Source organism: Rhinolophus sinicus, linkage group LG01, assembly GCF_036562045.2.
Source record: "Rhinolophus sinicus isolate RSC01 linkage group LG01, ASM3656204v1, whole genome shotgun sequence".
In the NCBI taxonomy this organism is placed as follows: Eukaryota; Metazoa; Chordata; class Mammalia; order Chiroptera; family Rhinolophidae; genus Rhinolophus; species Rhinolophus sinicus.
Genome location: NC_133751.1, coordinates 165,387,353 through 165,404,339, shown reverse-complemented (window position 1 = coordinate 165,404,339; position 16,987 = coordinate 165,387,353). Strand labels below are relative to the sequence as shown.

The 16,987-nt window shown below is 35.2% G+C and overlaps 1 protein-coding gene across 7 annotated transcripts in view; it reads left to right on the top strand.

Moving 5' to 3' along the window:
• The window catches only part of PDE1A (phosphodiesterase 1A), a 398,473-nt gene extending 384,556 nt beyond the window's left edge, over positions 1 to 13,917 (top strand). For all 7 annotated transcript variants that reach the window (XM_074338956.1, XM_074338931.1, XM_074338941.1 and 4 more), the window contains 2 exons: positions 9,716 to 9,832; positions 11,256 to 13,917. In XM_074338956.1, coding sequence (XP_074195057.1) covers positions 9,716 to 9,789 — 74 coding nt within the window. In that variant the 3' untranslated portion in view covers positions 9,790 to 9,832; positions 11,256 to 13,917. The remainder of the gene's footprint in view (positions 1 to 9,715; positions 9,833 to 11,255) is intronic.
• Positions 13,918 to 16,987: the final 3,070 nt, after the last annotated feature.

The window sequence follows — 16,987 nt, the reverse complement described above, 5'->3', positions numbered from 1 at the left end:
TATTTCCAATTTAATTTCTGCAACCGGCATTCTGCATTGTGTTATTGGTACAGTCGAGCAGGAGTATGCATTTGATAGAATGAAACATTTGGAAGATCAAAATTATAAAGTTCTATGAGGTGGTATTCACCAAAGTCACTTAACCCTAGAAGAGCTTAAATAACAGCTTGAACCATGAGTGTGTGCTTCTGTGTTATTCATTTACTCACTTGTTTGTTTTAAAGGTGCAACTCAATAGCTGTCAACCCTGGCAGCATATTAGCATTATCTGGGCTATTTTTCTTTTTAAGTTCAACATGGCTTATCTCCAGTTCACAAAAGTAAGTCAAAATAGAACACTTTTGTGCATTTATGTAACTGCAGCAGGACATGGAGGGGGAGTGCAGGAAATTTCATCAGCTCATGGTCAAGACAAGCCAAGTACAGAGTAGAATCTGAGACAGCGCCACCCAGGAACGCTGGACACATGTAGGAAATAGCAGTGTGTACCTTGGTAATGATATTCCTTATACTGTATATACAGTATGTCTTGGGTCACACGTCTCTACTCTGAAAATTTTTCCTCCACCGCTGGAAAGTCAGTGGATTTCCTTTCTTCCTTTAGCCTTTTCTTTCCTTCTCATGGAATGCAATTCTTGGGTCGCCTTTGCAACCTTGCTCATGAAAATAGTACCTATCTTCCAAAACTCCATTAAAACGCCTTTTTCTAAGAAGCCTATCACTTCGTTATATAAACACAGATGTATTCATATTACAATGGAGGTAAATCTGTTCTGCCTTTCATTCTCAAAATAGGGAAAAATATCTTCAACAGGAACCTACACAAATCAGTGTTGGATATGAGTGAAAGTGGAGAGGAGAATCAGGTGATGTTTCCAATTCCACATGCCTTGTAGAGATTCTGACATTCCCCTTTGGGGCTGTGTACCATCTCTCCATCCAGTCACTGCATATTATGGGATATTATGATCGGAATTTACACATGTTAAAACTATGGAGCCTGACAAAAAAAGTTGAGAACTACTAATAAGGTCATTCCAAAACTATTTAGAGGCCTACTATGTGCAAAACAAATACCTACAGGTTTTTTTGAGAGCAGAACTCACGGATGTTTAGCTTTAGATCTTCGGTGGCTCCTTCCCAGAGCCAGGTAAGAGCTTAATTAGTATTGAGTAAAGGAGACCTGACTCCATTCTATGGAGATCTCTTCAGGTGGGATTTAGAATATAAGTCTTTAAGGGGAAAAGATGAAAACCTTCAAGAATCTGATGCTCAAACTTTATTTCCATATCTTCAAAATGCAACCTAGGTTCATTCTTTAGCAAGACAATTAGTAATAACTAATGTTGGGGGCCTTGCACTAATTTTAATTTGTATTAGGAAATTTTTGTAGAGGCAAAGAGAGATATTCAGTACAAAGACACACTCAATAATATTAATTCATCACTCTGGATTTATTCAGAATGGGATTCATTCAGAAGAGTTCTTTGTTCCCACATCATCTTTTCATCTTGGGTTTGGCTTCTATAAAATATACTGAGCAAGTCAGCTGATTAAAGAAAACCCACAAAACATTCGTAAGAAATAGGAATCTCATCAAATAAAATCAGTTCAACAAGAATAAGGTAATAGTTTTGATGTTAGTTTGATGTAGAGATTAATAGAGCACCCACAATTTATTTTAAATAAGTTCACCCCATCATGAGAATAATCCTGTTATATAAATCTTCATGGATTAAAGATGCACAATCCTGGCTGGAAGTTGTAAATCAGTAAAGTGTTTTGTGACTAATTGCTTAAAGTGCTTTTATTTTAAAGCGTGAATTTAAAATTTATAAATTTTCTTTAATAGGAGCAACTTGCATATGTGTCCAAAAAGAGCAATTCCATTACTACTTTCAAAAAACTATAAGTAGATGAGACTAACTCTCTCCACACATTTCTTCAACTAGTCCCTCTTCATAGCCAGCCTATGTTGGATAGAAAAATGTACATAGGAGAAAAAGAAAGAAAATAGAAGGCTTTTTGTAAGAACACTAGTCTTTCATCCCAGGTTAAAGGATAGTTGGACATATGAGGTTGTTCCCTGTTTTGGCTGATTCTTGGGCCTAAATCAATGTAGTTACCAACTCAGCCGTCTGAAATTTGGTGACATAAAGCTAAAAGTGGAAAAAACAATTATTTGTTTGGGCGTTTAGTAGCCCTGATTTAACTCAGTCTAAAATGTGGTCAAACAATGTTTACAAAATATCCTAAAGGACATCTAAAGACTACTAGAATTTGGATTATGCATACCATTAGTATTTGCTAGTCTTTCTTCTGTAGTAGGTACCAACTTGTTGAAAATTATGATGATGAAGCTTGGTGAAGATTTTAAGTGGTTTTAGTCTCCATGGGAAAATAAATAAAATCAAAGGAGACAGTCTCCTGATTCTTCTCTCATCTTCCCTAGATGAAATTTATACAAAACAGTGCTCTCTCTAGTGAAGAATTTTATTATAAACATTCAAAATTAAGGCATTTGTGATGTTTGCTATCTCTAGGGTAGAAGCAATTATTGCTCTTGCTATATCTGAATATGCAAGGAAAACTGAATGCAATTTGAGATCCCTAAGGTCTTAAATGCTGGCCTCATAAAATGAGTTAAGAGTTGGCTATGATATTGCAGTTTGGAAAGTCAGAAATCAAAACAACAATGATGACAGGGTTTTCCAGTTATTTACACCTTTTGATTTTTTAAGCCTAGGTACTTACTGCAGCCATAATTTATGCTGGATTTTTTTCCAGCTTTATTGAGCTTTAATTGACATATAACATTATGTAAGTTTTAGGTGTACAATATGTCGGTTTGGTACTCATATATTGTGAAATGATTGCCACAGTAGGGTTAGGTAACACGTCCATCACCTCTAATAATTACCTTATTGTGTGTATATATGTGGTGAGAACATTTAAGATCTACTTTCTTAGCAACCTTCAGGTACATAATATGCTGTATTTAACTATAATCACCATGCTGTATATTAGATCCCCAGAACTTACTCCTCTTAAACATGGAAGATTATACTGTTTGACCAACATCTCCCCATTCCCCCATCCTCTAGGCCCTGGCAACCACCATTCTACTCTCTGTTTCTATGAGGTTAGCTTTTTAAAATTCTACATATAAGTGCGATCATACAGTAATTGTCTATCTGACTTATTTCACTTAGCATAATGCTCTAAAGGTCCAGTCATGTTGTCACAAATGCCAGGATTTCCTTCGTTATCATAACTGATGGATATATATATATATATCCATCCCCCATGTCTTCTTTATCCATTTATCTGTAGATGGGTACTTAGGTTGTTTCCATATTTTGGCTATAGTGAATAGTGTTACAATAAACATGGGAGTGTAGATATTTTTTTGATATCTTGTTTTCATTCATTTTGACTATATACCCAGAAGTGGGATTGCTGGATCATATGGTAGTTCTATTTTTAATTTTTGAGAAACCTCCACACTGTTTCCTTAGTGGCTGCACCAATTTACATTCCCACCAGCAGTGTGCAAGGGTTTCTTTTTCTCTATTCTCTCATCACTATTTGTTATCTCTTGTCTTTTTTATAATAACCATTCTAATAGGCATGAGGTGATAACTCATTGTGGTTTTGATTGCTTTCCCTGATGATTACTGATATTGAACATTTTTTCAAGTACCTGTTGCCTATCTCACATTTTTTAGTCAGATTGTTTCTTGTCCTATTGATTGTATGAGCTCTTTATATATTTTGAATATTAAGCCCTTATCAGATATATGATTTGCAAATATTTTCTCCCATTCCATAGGTTGCCTTTTCATTTGTTGATTGTTTCTTTTGCTGTGCAGAAATTTTTTGGTTTGATGTAGTCCTAGTTACTAATTTTTGCTTTTGTAGCTTGTGCTTTTGGCGTCATATCTAAAAAATTGTCAAGACCAATGTCAACAAGAGTTTTCTGTATATTTTTCTCTAGAAGTTTTATGGTTTCAGGTCTTATGTTTAAGTCTTTAATCCACTTCAAGTTAATTTTTGTATATGGTATAAGATAGAGGTCCAATTTCACTCTTCTGCATGTGATTATCCAGTTTTTTCAGTACCATTTATTGAAGAGACTATTCTTTCCTCACTGAGTATTCCTGGCTTCCTTGCAAAATATTAGTTGTCCATATATATATGAGGATTTATTTCTGGGCTCTCTGTTCTGTTCCATTGTGTATGTGTCTATTTTTATGCCAATAACATGCTGTTTTGGTTATTATTGTGTTGTAGTATGACTTGAAATCAGGAAGTGTGATGCCTCCAACTTTGTTTTTCTTTTCTAGGACTGCTTTGGCTACTGGGGTATGTTCTGGTTCCATACTAATTTTAGGATTGTTTTTTAATTTCCATGAAAACATTCCATTTAAATTTTGATAGGGATTGCATTTAATCTTTAGATTGCTTTGGGTAGCATAGATATTTTAAGAATATTAATTCTTCTGATCCATAAACATGAGATATCTTCACATTTATTTGTGTCTTCTTCAATTTTTTAATTAATTTCTTAAGGCTTTGTGTATAGACTTTTCACCTCTTTGGTTGAATTAATTTCTTATTTATTATTTTTGATACTATTGTGAATAGGATTGTTTTCTTTATTTCTTTATCAGATATTTAGTTGCTAGTGTATAGAACTGCAGCTGATTTCTGTATGTTGATTTTGTATCCTGCAACTTTACTGAACTTGTTGATAAGTTCTAATAGTTTTTTGGTGGAATCTTTAGAATTTTCTGTGTATAAGATCATATCATTGGCAAACAGAGACAATTTTACTTTTTCCTTCCAATTTTGGTGTTTTTTCATTTCTTTTCCTTGCGTGATTGCTTTGACCTAATTACTATGTTGAATAAGAGTGGTGAGAATGTACACCCTTATCTTGTTCCTGATCTTACAGAAAAAGCTTTCAATCATTTACCATTGAGTATGATGTTAGCTATGGGCTTGCAATATATTATATAATCATTATTATGTTGAGATCTGTTCCCTCTCTACCCAATTAGTTCAGAGTTCTTAGCATGAAAGGATGTTGTATTTGGTCAAATGCTTTTTTTCATCTATTAAGATAATCATATGATTTTTATCTTTCATCCTATTAATGTAGAGTATAACATGTATTGATTTATATGTGTTGAACTATACTTGCATCCCAGGGATAAATCCCATTTTATTATGGTGTATTAGTCTTTTAATGTGCCATATAATTTGGTATGCTAATATTTTGCTGAGAATTTTTGCATCTATATTTATTAAAGATGTTGGCCTGTGGTTTGTTTTCTCTCCGTGTCCTTGTCTGGCTTTGGCATCAGAGTAATGCTGACTTCAGAAAGTGTGTTCAGAAGTATTCCGTCCTCTTCAATTCTTTGGAATAGTTTTAGAAATATTGGTGTTAATTCTTCTTGAAATGTTTGGTAGAATTAACCATGAAAATCATCTGATTCTGGGGTTTTCTTTGTTGGGAGACTTTTGATTACTTATTCAATCTCCTTACTCATTCATTATTGGTCTGCTCAGATTTTTCTATTTCTTTGTGGGTCAATCTTGATAATTTGTATGTTTCTAGGAATGTAGTTGGATTTTAAGTTGAATAACTTCTCATTACTCTGGGGTCACAAATCTCTATTCTTTTTCCTCCACGATATCAGCAAGAGAGCATTTCGCTTCTTCTTACAGCCCTTTACTTTGAAATCCCCTTAAGTATAGGACCTGAGTGAGCCTTGGTATTTTAGTCTTTCTTAGACTGCTATCTACGGCAGGTTTTACTACAGAGAGTAGAAGCAAAAAGAGCCTTGTTTCTTAAAAACCAAAAACAACAAAAGAACAAGACAAACAAATGAGAAACAGAAACTCATAGACACAGACAATAGTTTAGTGGTTACCAGAGGGTAAGGGGGGTGGGGGGTGGGAGATGAGGGTAAGGGGGATCAAATATATGGTGATGGAAGGAGAACTGACTCTGGGTGGTGAACACACAATTGGATTTATAGATGATGTAATACAGAATTGTACACCTGAAATCTATGTAGTTTTACTAACAATTGTCACCCCAATAAATTAAAAAAAAAAAAGCAATTCACATTTCTTACTATCAAACTACTTTACCTTCCCTGAAAAACTGAATTTTGAATCCTAGTATCTTGTCAGAGCAGGAAGATGAAAATGTCATGTTTACTCCACACTTTCTAACTTGAAACTTTTAAAATGTTTTTCTCCAGACAACAAAGAATGCTTTGCATTTCAATTCATGGAGATGTCTTGAAGTATTATTTGATATTATTATTAATTCAAAATTACATAGATTACAGACCTGCAGCTAGATCTTATTATTTAATGCAATAATAAAGAAGCATGTATGTTACTGTATCACATTGCTAGGATTACTTATATATGTTGATAATTATATTTTAATGTAAGTGGAATCCTTTGTAATGTTATGTGTTTTATTTTATTTATTTATGGATTTTATTTTGAGAAGGCCATAGTTTCACCAAACTAAGAGAGGGGCCCATGATTCAAAAAATGTTTGAAACCTTGGACTATGTAGATGTTTCTCAAGGTCTTTGATATGGTTCACTCTTGGGCCAAGATGATCTTTAGTGGTCAAACAATGCAAATCATTTCTTCTTTTCTGGCAGAATGATATGTCAAAATGATATGAGTTTCTTTTTTTTATAAAAGACTAAGGGTTATTTCCAAATAGTATTATCCAAGTTAATTGTAAAGACTTCTGCAACTAAAGAGTTAGTAACTAAATGTAATGTGATTTGAATTTGTTGAGAACTCTAGTTTTTTTCCTAAGCAATCCAACTGCCATGCATTTGCTTGGCAATGTTGTTTATATGCTCCTGAAAACATCTGGGATTTTACAGTTTTCAAGGAAAACACTGTTTTTTCAGTGCTGCAAAACTTTTGTCTTGAATTGATCATAGTTTTGTTTTGTTTTTTAATTTGTTTGTTTGGTTGGTTTTGCTTTCAGAGAAGAGCCATTAAGTATCCATGCCATAAATTTATTTATAAACATATCTAGTATGTTGAGTTCAACAACTTGAACCATTTTTAAAGGGACTGCACACCTTAAAAAGCTCATCTTCATATCTGTTTCATGGATTAACTAAAACATCCTTATTTCTTAAACAATTGGTGTCTTACTACAAAGAAAGGTGTGGCAAATCTAGATCTAAGGTAGAGTTTCTCATAGTTTTCAATTACTACTTTTCTAATTGCACACATAAAATTACTCTTGGATGTAATCTGTGTATCATGTTGGTATTTATTTGTTTGTAATTGCTGCATTGTTACCATTTGATGATTTTGTTCCTTGTCTACTCTTTTGTTACTGGTGAGTTCTTTATCCACTAGATGTGAGAGCATTTGGCAGTAGATAGACCTCAGTGTCCTTTGCCCATTGTGAAAGTTTCTCTCAAACATTTAAAAAAAAAAAAAAAATTCAGAACCAGAGAATTAATTATTTATATTCCTTTCTTTTAATTCAGTGTATTCTTTCCACTCTGTTCTATTCTATTCTAGTCTGTTTTGTTCTGTTCTAATTTAGTTAGTTGTAAGTAACAAGACATTAAATCAGAAGTTTAAGCCAAGTTCTAAAATAATGAATGTCAGAAACAAATTAACTTGTAAGACAGGAATTTCAACAAAGTCTCAAAAGCCAATTATGAGGATGCTCATAGCCCTCACCCAACTCAAACAAGTGAAAGGTCAGGTTGTTGACGGTTGGAAAAGGATTTGTGAGCCAGATTTCTTTAATGAGCTTTCTGCTACCAGGAAAGAGGTAGAAATGCTTCTTTCTTTACTTCAAACCAAGGGGAGAGAGCTTCACCAGAGTCTTTGGGGAGCTTGAGGATAAGGGGTGTGGGGAATGGAGTCTAGTTCTTACATTAGAAATATAAAGAGTTACATTGTGACAGATGAGACAAAGTAGATTTCAGCCTTTCCTCAAGTAATTTATGGGAACACATACCTCATGAGTATTTCATGTGAACGAAATACGGCCCACCCATACTTGGAAGGGTGATAGTACCATGTTTCCCCGACAATAAGACCTAACTGGAAAATAAGCTCTAGCATGATTTTTCAGGACGACATCCCCTGAACATAAGCCCTAATGCATCTTTTGGAGCAAAAATTAATATGAGATGCAGTCTTATTTTCGGGGGAAACACGGTACCTCAGCAGACAGAAACTGGAAATGTACCAAGAAATTTCCAGAGCTGTGGACATTGTAAAAGAACCAATCTCATGTGCCCATACGAAGGTGGTGAGAAGTCTCCATTGTTCTTGGCAAGAAGTCCCCAAAGCCCCTGAATGTGCTCACAGAAGAATCAGCTCTAAATACCTGACAGTGGTGCTGGTCAAGCAGCAACTTTGCTGCTCCTCTCAGCCCTCTTCTCACTTTTCTCCAGCTCAGGAGTTTAACGTAGCCTTTGGCGGGAGGAAGGCAGACAAAAAAATGAAGGAAACGTCAACCATGCCCCCCACCCCACACCATTTCTAGGCTCTGCAAGAAACCCAATATTGGAAAGAAATCTTATCTTTGTTTTAAAATTGATGCGTATTGTGTGTGACCAGACCTTCTAATGTTTGAGTTAAATTGCCAAAGCAATTTAATGTGATCACACAATGTTTTTATTATCTAAGAATGATCAGGAAAGTCATGTGACTACCTGAAATTTTGATCCTAAGACAAAAGATAAGTTCTCCCATGGGGCGGGGGGGAGAAATATATATATATATATATATATATATATATATATATATATATATATATATAAAATCTGAGACAAAGTAATTTCGCACCTCATAAGTTCTATATGTTCTTTAATTTTATAAATTCAGCAAAATAATCTGTTGCAACTGAACAACACAGTCTTATATTTTGAAGGAATCATCTTAGGTTAATTGGTGCAAAATTTAACATTATATTTTCAGTCAAATTTCAAACAGAACATTTCATCATATATGACTATTTCTTGAAATATAAAGGTATTTTGAGTAATTGACTCAAAAATTCATTTCTGCTACTTTTACTTTCTCATATAAGACTTTTTAAACTGTATATTTTATGTTTCTATTTTTGATAGATTCTTTGCAACCTCTGTAGAAATATTGGAACATTTTCCATGCTAATTTTTTTTTCTTCTTCTTCAAGGTTTGTATAGAAGCCGAGTTTTCTAAGATTATAAATTCCATTAGTGTGTTTTGGCAGATTATTTCTTATGTTAAACATTACTATTCTCTTACACTCATTTGTTTTAAATTCATAGCAACTAAGCAACGTGTGGTAAAAGACACTGATCCTTAGAGTGTTTCAAATAATTTATTTCAGTTAAAAACATTCAGGAAAACATGCATAATTTTTAAGTTTTATTTAATAGATGTTTAACAGGTCTCATCTGTTTCATTTCTGTATTCCCAGATTAAATTGCAACTTCACAAAGTTGTATAACCACCGAAAGATGACTTGTTGTACTCTATAAATTCACATCTGAAAACAAAATGTTAGTACCTTTGGAGAAAAGTGCCACAAAATCCATTGTAAAATCCAGTCTTCAACATTTTAGTAATTGCTTCAGTTTCTTGACCTTATTTACTTTTTTCACAGGCCTATTTTGTTTTGTGTATCTGTTTACTTGTATTTTAGGTGAACCTGATCATCATAAGAACTCAGAAGATCGAGTAAATGTTGAAGAAAAATGTGCTGATACACATTCATAGGTTTGAAACACCATAAGGGCTTCTGTCATTTTAAACATGAGAGGTAATTTCATTTTTTAGACAAGAAACCTAATTTCTGAAATGAATTGTTTGTAGACTACCATTAGAGACAAAGTTATTAAATGCCATCCTGGATTATTTTTGAAACACCTTTGTCTTCTATCTTCTGGGGCAAAATCTTAAATATTTACCTTTTCAAAGAGTTCTTACTTTGCTTATGAATGAAAATTATACTTACTGGGACATTTTAGTCCCTCAAGTCGATGGAGCAATTTAATCCTGATTTCTTTTGCTACTTCTTGTAGGAAATATGAATGATCACAGCAGGTGATAATAACACAGCAAAAATGATCACAGCAGGTGATAATAACACAGCAAATATGTAGCAAACATCAATGTTTGCTAAAATCCATGGACATTTGCATTAATGGTTCTCTTAAAAACTTAACTTTTAGGGCTCACCTTCAGTCTACCGAGTTCTTAACTCTGGGAGTAATGCCTTAGAAATCTGAATTTTTAATAATCCCACCTGCTGATATTTCTGTACACTAAAGTTGAGAACCACTGTGATGGGCCTCCAGAGGACGTGCAAGCAGTTAGAAGGAAGGGATGTGTTTTTATAGTGGAGCTGTCTTAGTGTCTCCTTAAAAACATAATAAACTTTTTTTCTTTTGAAGCTATGTAGTATACACTGACTTGGAGACATCAGTAGGAAATAATATTGCTTAATTTTGTTTAACTCAGTTTTCTAATGGTATTTGTTTGACAACAAAACCTTGTATTCTTAAAACATCTACTATGTCGTCAATGTTTTGTTTTGCTTATATTTTTCTTTTATGTTTTTGTTAATTAGAGTGAATAAGATTAGAATTGGATATACAATGCCATGCTGTTTTATTATTTAAAAAGATGCTGGCATATGATTTATCATATTTTCTTCCTTGAAGGATCTATAAGAGATTTCTGGAATTTTAAAGGCAAACAAGTATCAGACCTGTTACTCCTTGGAAAGGAAGTGTTCCCTGTTCCTGCCAGTGCCCGCCCCTTAGTGTTGAGTGTACTGCCCAAGACGGGTCAAAAAATGATGATTTGTGGGCTGGATATAGTGTGCACACTTCCACAATGATTTAAAATATATTTTTGAATATCTTCAGACAGGGTTTACGCTCTTTAGTTCACTACAGTCTTTGTGACTCTAGTTGTTTTACACTCACACAGGCCCATTTAATTTATTTATGTTACCTGTCAGGCATGAATAGCTATTTGAGTCCCTTTTTGGTATTAAAACACAGAGAGAGAGAGAGAGAGAATAAAAAGAGAAATTCCAATTGATATAAAACCAATACCTGTTATATACTGACAAATCTCTTATTTTCTATAAAGTCCAATGTGAAATTGTTGTACAGTAATTGATGTCTGTTTATGACTAAAACATGATCTTCATATTCATTTGGATTTTATTTCAGGATAATGAGAACAGTCCTAAGTCCTCAACTTTCCACAAAGCTATATTCTCCTCTTTCAACACATGCTTGGTTCAGGCCATTTTTATGGACTCCTATATAGGAATTCATAAGAAGAACATAAATTCTGAGGTAGTAACTCTGGCCAAATAAATACAAAATTGCTATCAGAGGTTCTGGCCAGTGCTTCTGTCATTGTTTTTCCTCCACAATTTGGCCTTCTTCAATCAAGCCTGAGAAAATTTGAAGACGAAAGTTGGACAGTTTTAAATTGTCATCACTTTAACCCAGTTGTAGCATAGGTGACTATGCTATACATGTGCAGAAGATGAGGCCTTTTTAAAACTTACTCTCTTCCACTGTTTTACAGAATGCTGTAACTACGGTATTTTAAGGTCTTAAGTGAAAGGAAAGCAAAAACAAATTATGGAAAAATATTTTTTATGGCTCTGAGGAGCAGGCCATTCAGATTGTCATTTTATATACATGGAAACAAATCGAGAGGCAGGGCTGTTTGGAAGCTGTAGTTGAAGTCCTGTGACAACAATGGAGCTTCATAGCCCTGGCCCTGGCACCTGATGGACGTGTTGTCGTAACTCTCAAGTTGGGAAACCACAGTGAAACCTGTCCCTGAACTAGCGGACCAGCTTGCATCCATACCTGTGGCTTCAAAGCTCTAATGCTTCACCTCCATGGGCTTCGTCACCATGCAAGTCACGTGTTACCTGCAGTCTAAGATGACAAGAACCTTCTGCCATAGTTGGACACAAGCAGTAGAAATGAGAATGGAATTTGCCTTCCGAGGTGTTGATCCATGTATTATAGCCATGGGATAGTGACGAGAAGTGTGTGTGTGTGTGTGTGTGTGTGTGTGTATTCGTATTCAAAAATGTCTATGAGAAAGGAAGCCCGTACTTTTCTGTACAGATAACGTTATTTGACGTGACTTTATGTTTTACTACACAGAAACAAACTGCCACCCTTGGAGACTCTGCTTCCTTGTCATGTTTTGCCTGAGCATGTGCAGAGCTTTTCCTTTACTCCACACTGAAGAACTACCTTTATTTGTTATTAGCTGACAAAAAAGGTCAAGCACAATTAGGTGTTGTAACTTTTCACTGTATAAACACTTCAGTGATTGTGAGACGAAGTGAATTTGTTTTTGTGAAAGGTAGGAATTAGATGGAAAAAATCAAGAGTCACCATCAATTAAAGAATAACGTGAAGGGAGGGTATGTCTGTCCTAAAAAGTTTTCTGTTGCATCTGCTTCTTTTTGGGTTCCACAATGCTAAGCAATATTTTAGAAATGGATACAATCAGAAGCTTTTAAGTCTAAGGAGTGTGATTTTATAACTCACAACTTAGATCTCTTTTAATGTGTAAGCCATATTCTATATGCATATTAGGTATGCATCATTCTAATTTAAAATATATTTGTGCATAGACTGTGTAAAAAGTGCTTTTAAATGTTCTGTGAATAGGTCCTTAGCTTCTGTTTCACCTGAATCTTGTGTAGAACACAGCTAAATAATTGAATTGTATCATAGACATTATAATGCAATTGATATTTTAAATGTAAGCAGTAAAGATTGATCTTTAATGGGCTGGGGGGACATGTATAGATATGTACATCATGGAGACTTTTTGTCCTTTAGAAAAAGTATTTTTATTTCTATTTATGGAGAAACTATAAGTATTGCTTTTAATGTCTTTTTTAAGTAGCTATTTACCAGCTAGAAAATATTCTGCATTTGAAATAGAATCTGATGCTGTAGAGTCTAATAAGTTTTGTTCCTATTTGAGCCAGTTGTCTTTCGCTAAAGCTGTAGAATCTCTACAGGGAGAAATACATTGAAACATGACTTCTCAATTGTCATAGGAAACATGTCCACTTAGGTTTCATTAATACTTCAAGATCTAGAGACATTGTTATTAAAAAAATAGATGAATATAATGAATTTATCAATTTCTGTATGTGGGCTTTCACCTAATTTTCCAGGTTATATGACTTATAGAGGACTGTACCTGAACTTCCAGAGGGAATAAAGAAAGCATGCTCCATTTCCTCAGAAGAGTTGTCACGCTGTTGATGTACTTTTTCTTTTCCAATTTCTGTCCCTTTCTCTCTCTCTCCCCTCACCTCCCTACTTCTTTCCTTTTCATTTTTTTATTTCTTCCTTCCTTCTTTACTAACGAGTGCTCATGAGAGAGGAAGTCAGAGCAGAGGTTACCAGTGCCCACCCCTTCTGCAAACATCACAGTTGAGTCCATCATGAAGAAAAGGATTGACGCTTTATAAAGGCTGCTGCACCTTGAATGTCCTGCTTTGCATTTTTATCCTCAGCTACCCAACATATAGCTAACATTTTCAGATGCCTTTTCATTTAACCAGTACCTCTTAACTTTTAACATTGACAAGCTACAATTCTTGTGTTTTTATTCTGCTGTAATTCTCAGTATTTCTTACTACATATGATAGTTAAATAAATTGTACTTGAGGGAAAGTATTGTGAAATGTTTGGTGTCTGATGTAATTCAATTTGGTGGGGCATTGAAAAGTTGGAGTAATTAGAGAAAACCAAAAGTACACCAACTTAAAAACTGATGCAAGTCTTGTCAGAAAGTGATTTTTGCTCTATTAAAGGAATATTCATTGAACATTTATTATTATATCTATTATTTGCAAGCCCCTGTCTAGATACATGGTATATATAGGAATCTGGAAACCTAAATCTTTCTCTAGAAATTTCATATTATCTAGAGGAAATAATCTATACACAAAATAACGAAAACGCTACATATAAAAGTAACTAAATACAAATAAAATGCAGCTTTGGATATTAAAGGAAGTAAAGACTTTTTCCATCTTCAAGGCTTCCAAGAAGACTTCATAGAATAGATGGCCATGGGTTGACAATTCAATAATGAATAATAACAAAAGCTCATATTCACTGCCTATTTTCTATGTACAGCCTCCATGTAAACACTTACAGACATTCTCTCTAACCTCAATAATCCAGCCATGTGGGTACTGATATGAGTAGGGAAACCAAGTCTCAGAGAAAGAGCCTCATCAAAGGCCATGCAGGTCTCTCTGCCACTGAAGACCTCTTTTTCTTTCTACTGCATCTGTGTAGAGTGGGACAGAAGTACAGTGGAAAGGAAAGCTCTGTGAAGGACATTGTGAATAAGGTAACACTGGAGAATAACAAAGAAGCAAAGAATGTCAAGTCTAGGTGAAGACGTAGAGAGTTTCAATTAATTGAATTAAGAGCAAGTGTGACACAATATGTGCCACCTTTTAGGCTTGTGTCTCCAAAATGCTAAAGCATTCCCAATGAAAATGTGAAAATGTATCTTGCCATCAGCTACACGACACTTAACTGAGCTTTTTACTTTACATGTGATTTCACGATAAATTTCCATCTAACATCAAGAAGCTCTCAAAGGCCATATTTTAATTTTAAAATATAATTTAGATATAAAAGATGTATTTCCTTTGGAAGATATGTTAAGCCTCTGTCCTGTGTCTAATTGCTTTTCTAAATATTGCAATGCTTATCCACCATTTAGTGCAAACCTTAAACAATAAAGACAATACATATTTTAGAGTCAAAAAACAAACTCCAAATAATGTCTCACATTACATGCATGTCATTTCTTTAGAGGAAATCCCAAATATTTTAAAAAAACAAATCCTATATATGGACCAATATGTATATTTAAAGATTTATTTGGGGCTGTTTATCCTTTAGTAACATTAAGAGATTTCTAGATCATTTGCTTAATATTTGTGATGGTTGGAGAGCTTTGCATCTCAAGCTGATATATTTTTATCTTTGACAATTAGACATTACAATTTTTTAGTGTTTATTATAGTTTATTATAGTTTCACTACTGTGTTACATTACTTCTGACATCTCTTTTACTCCCTGTAACTATTCTTTACGGAATTGTTATCCCCATTTACGGAGGAGGAACCGTAGAGAAGGAAGGTAAAATAATCCTTGTAAGGTCATGCAGCCAGTAGGTGGAGAAGCCCGGATCCGATGTCTAAGGGAACATGACTCCCCAAATTGTTAGGTTAGACTGCCTCTGGCCATTGTAGGAGGATGGCATGTCTTTTCCAACTGCCATCTCTAGTCCTTCCTTCCCTAGCCTTTAGTCCATTCTACTCTTTATTCCATGTCCAATCATGTGTCCCTAAAAAGTACCCCTCTGAGAAAGCACCATTTCCAGTGACCAACAGCAGAGACAGGTATGCTTTGGGGACTAATTAAATCATGTAGTACAGCAGACAAGGTGCTTTTGAGATCTGTGGATGGAGGAATTATTTCTCATGCTTAATATGTGACCTTAAACACTTGCTTTTCAAGTAACCGGTGGTGTTCAGTCTAGACCTTTGCTACTTAAAGTGTGGTCCCCACCTGGGAATGTTTTAGAAATGAAGATTGTCAGGCCCCATCCAGACATACTAAACTGGAACTGACATTTTAAGAAGAGTACTGGGTGATTTCTATGTAGATCACTGTTCTAGAAAATAATGAAATGCTATAGAGGTAATTCTAAACACCCACTAAGCATTTAACATGAGTTTGTTTTGCCCTACACTAAATAAGAGGCTCCTGTGCTCTCAGAGCTCTGCTGTTCTCTCACAACTAAAGCAAATCAAACCCCAAGGGATGGCTGAACTGGATATAGTCTGTGATTTCTTCAGTTTTTGAGGACATTTCTATGGCGTAACACTTGGGTCGATTTAAAGTTAAATCACATTGTTTCTATAAACATTATTGACTCACTTCTTTCTATTCAAAGAACACTGCATTGTTTAGATCTTTACCGTCTCACTTGTGTTCAGTATTTGGCTTCTCTGCTTCCAGCCCCTTTCACTTTTTCTTTTCTGCACACTGTTACTAAATCTGCTTCATTCTTTGGTCTTACTGCTCTTCTCAAAAACAGTTTCCCTTTGTATCCACCAGAGGTCAGCAAACTTTTTCCATAAAGGATCAGACAGTAAATATTTTAGGTTTTGCAGGCTACATTTTATCACACTGTCCCTTCTCCGCCTGCTTTTCCTTTATTTTTCTTCTCCTCCTGCTTCTTCCTCATCTAATTTTTCTTCTTCCTCCTCTTTTCCTTCTCTTCTTTAACAAGACTTTAAAACTGTAAAAGCCATTCTTAGCTTAGGGGACTGTGGCTGGCACACATCAACAGGCCACATGGCAGATTGGGCCCAGGGGCCCACACCTGCTCTACACAATGCTGCTTTTTCAGATCAAGGAACTTGGTACCCTAGGGTAAGAAAATGAGGCTGCTTTTGCCAAGAGCAATCATCCCTAGGAGCTGCAGCAACCGCAGGGCCTGCCCAGCCACCCTAATGACCGGAGTGATCAATAGCTCCTGTACACCCATCACCCATGGACAGCACACCTAGCAGTTTGGAAGGGCTGACTACTACACTGGTTCTCAACCTGTAGCATCAGCATCACCTGGAGGATCTGTTAAACTACAGGTTGCTGAGCCACCTCCCACCCCTGAGATTCTGATTCAGCATGTCTCCAGCATGGCCCAAGGTAATGCTAATGCTACTGGAATGGAGGTTTCACTTTGGGAGCCATTGGACTACAGGTAAAGCTTAAACTCCTTAGCTTATCTTTCAAAGCCCTGCACAGTCTACTCCCAGCCTATGATTTTGGCATGGCCTTCACTGCAGCATTCACTGTTCCTGGATTTC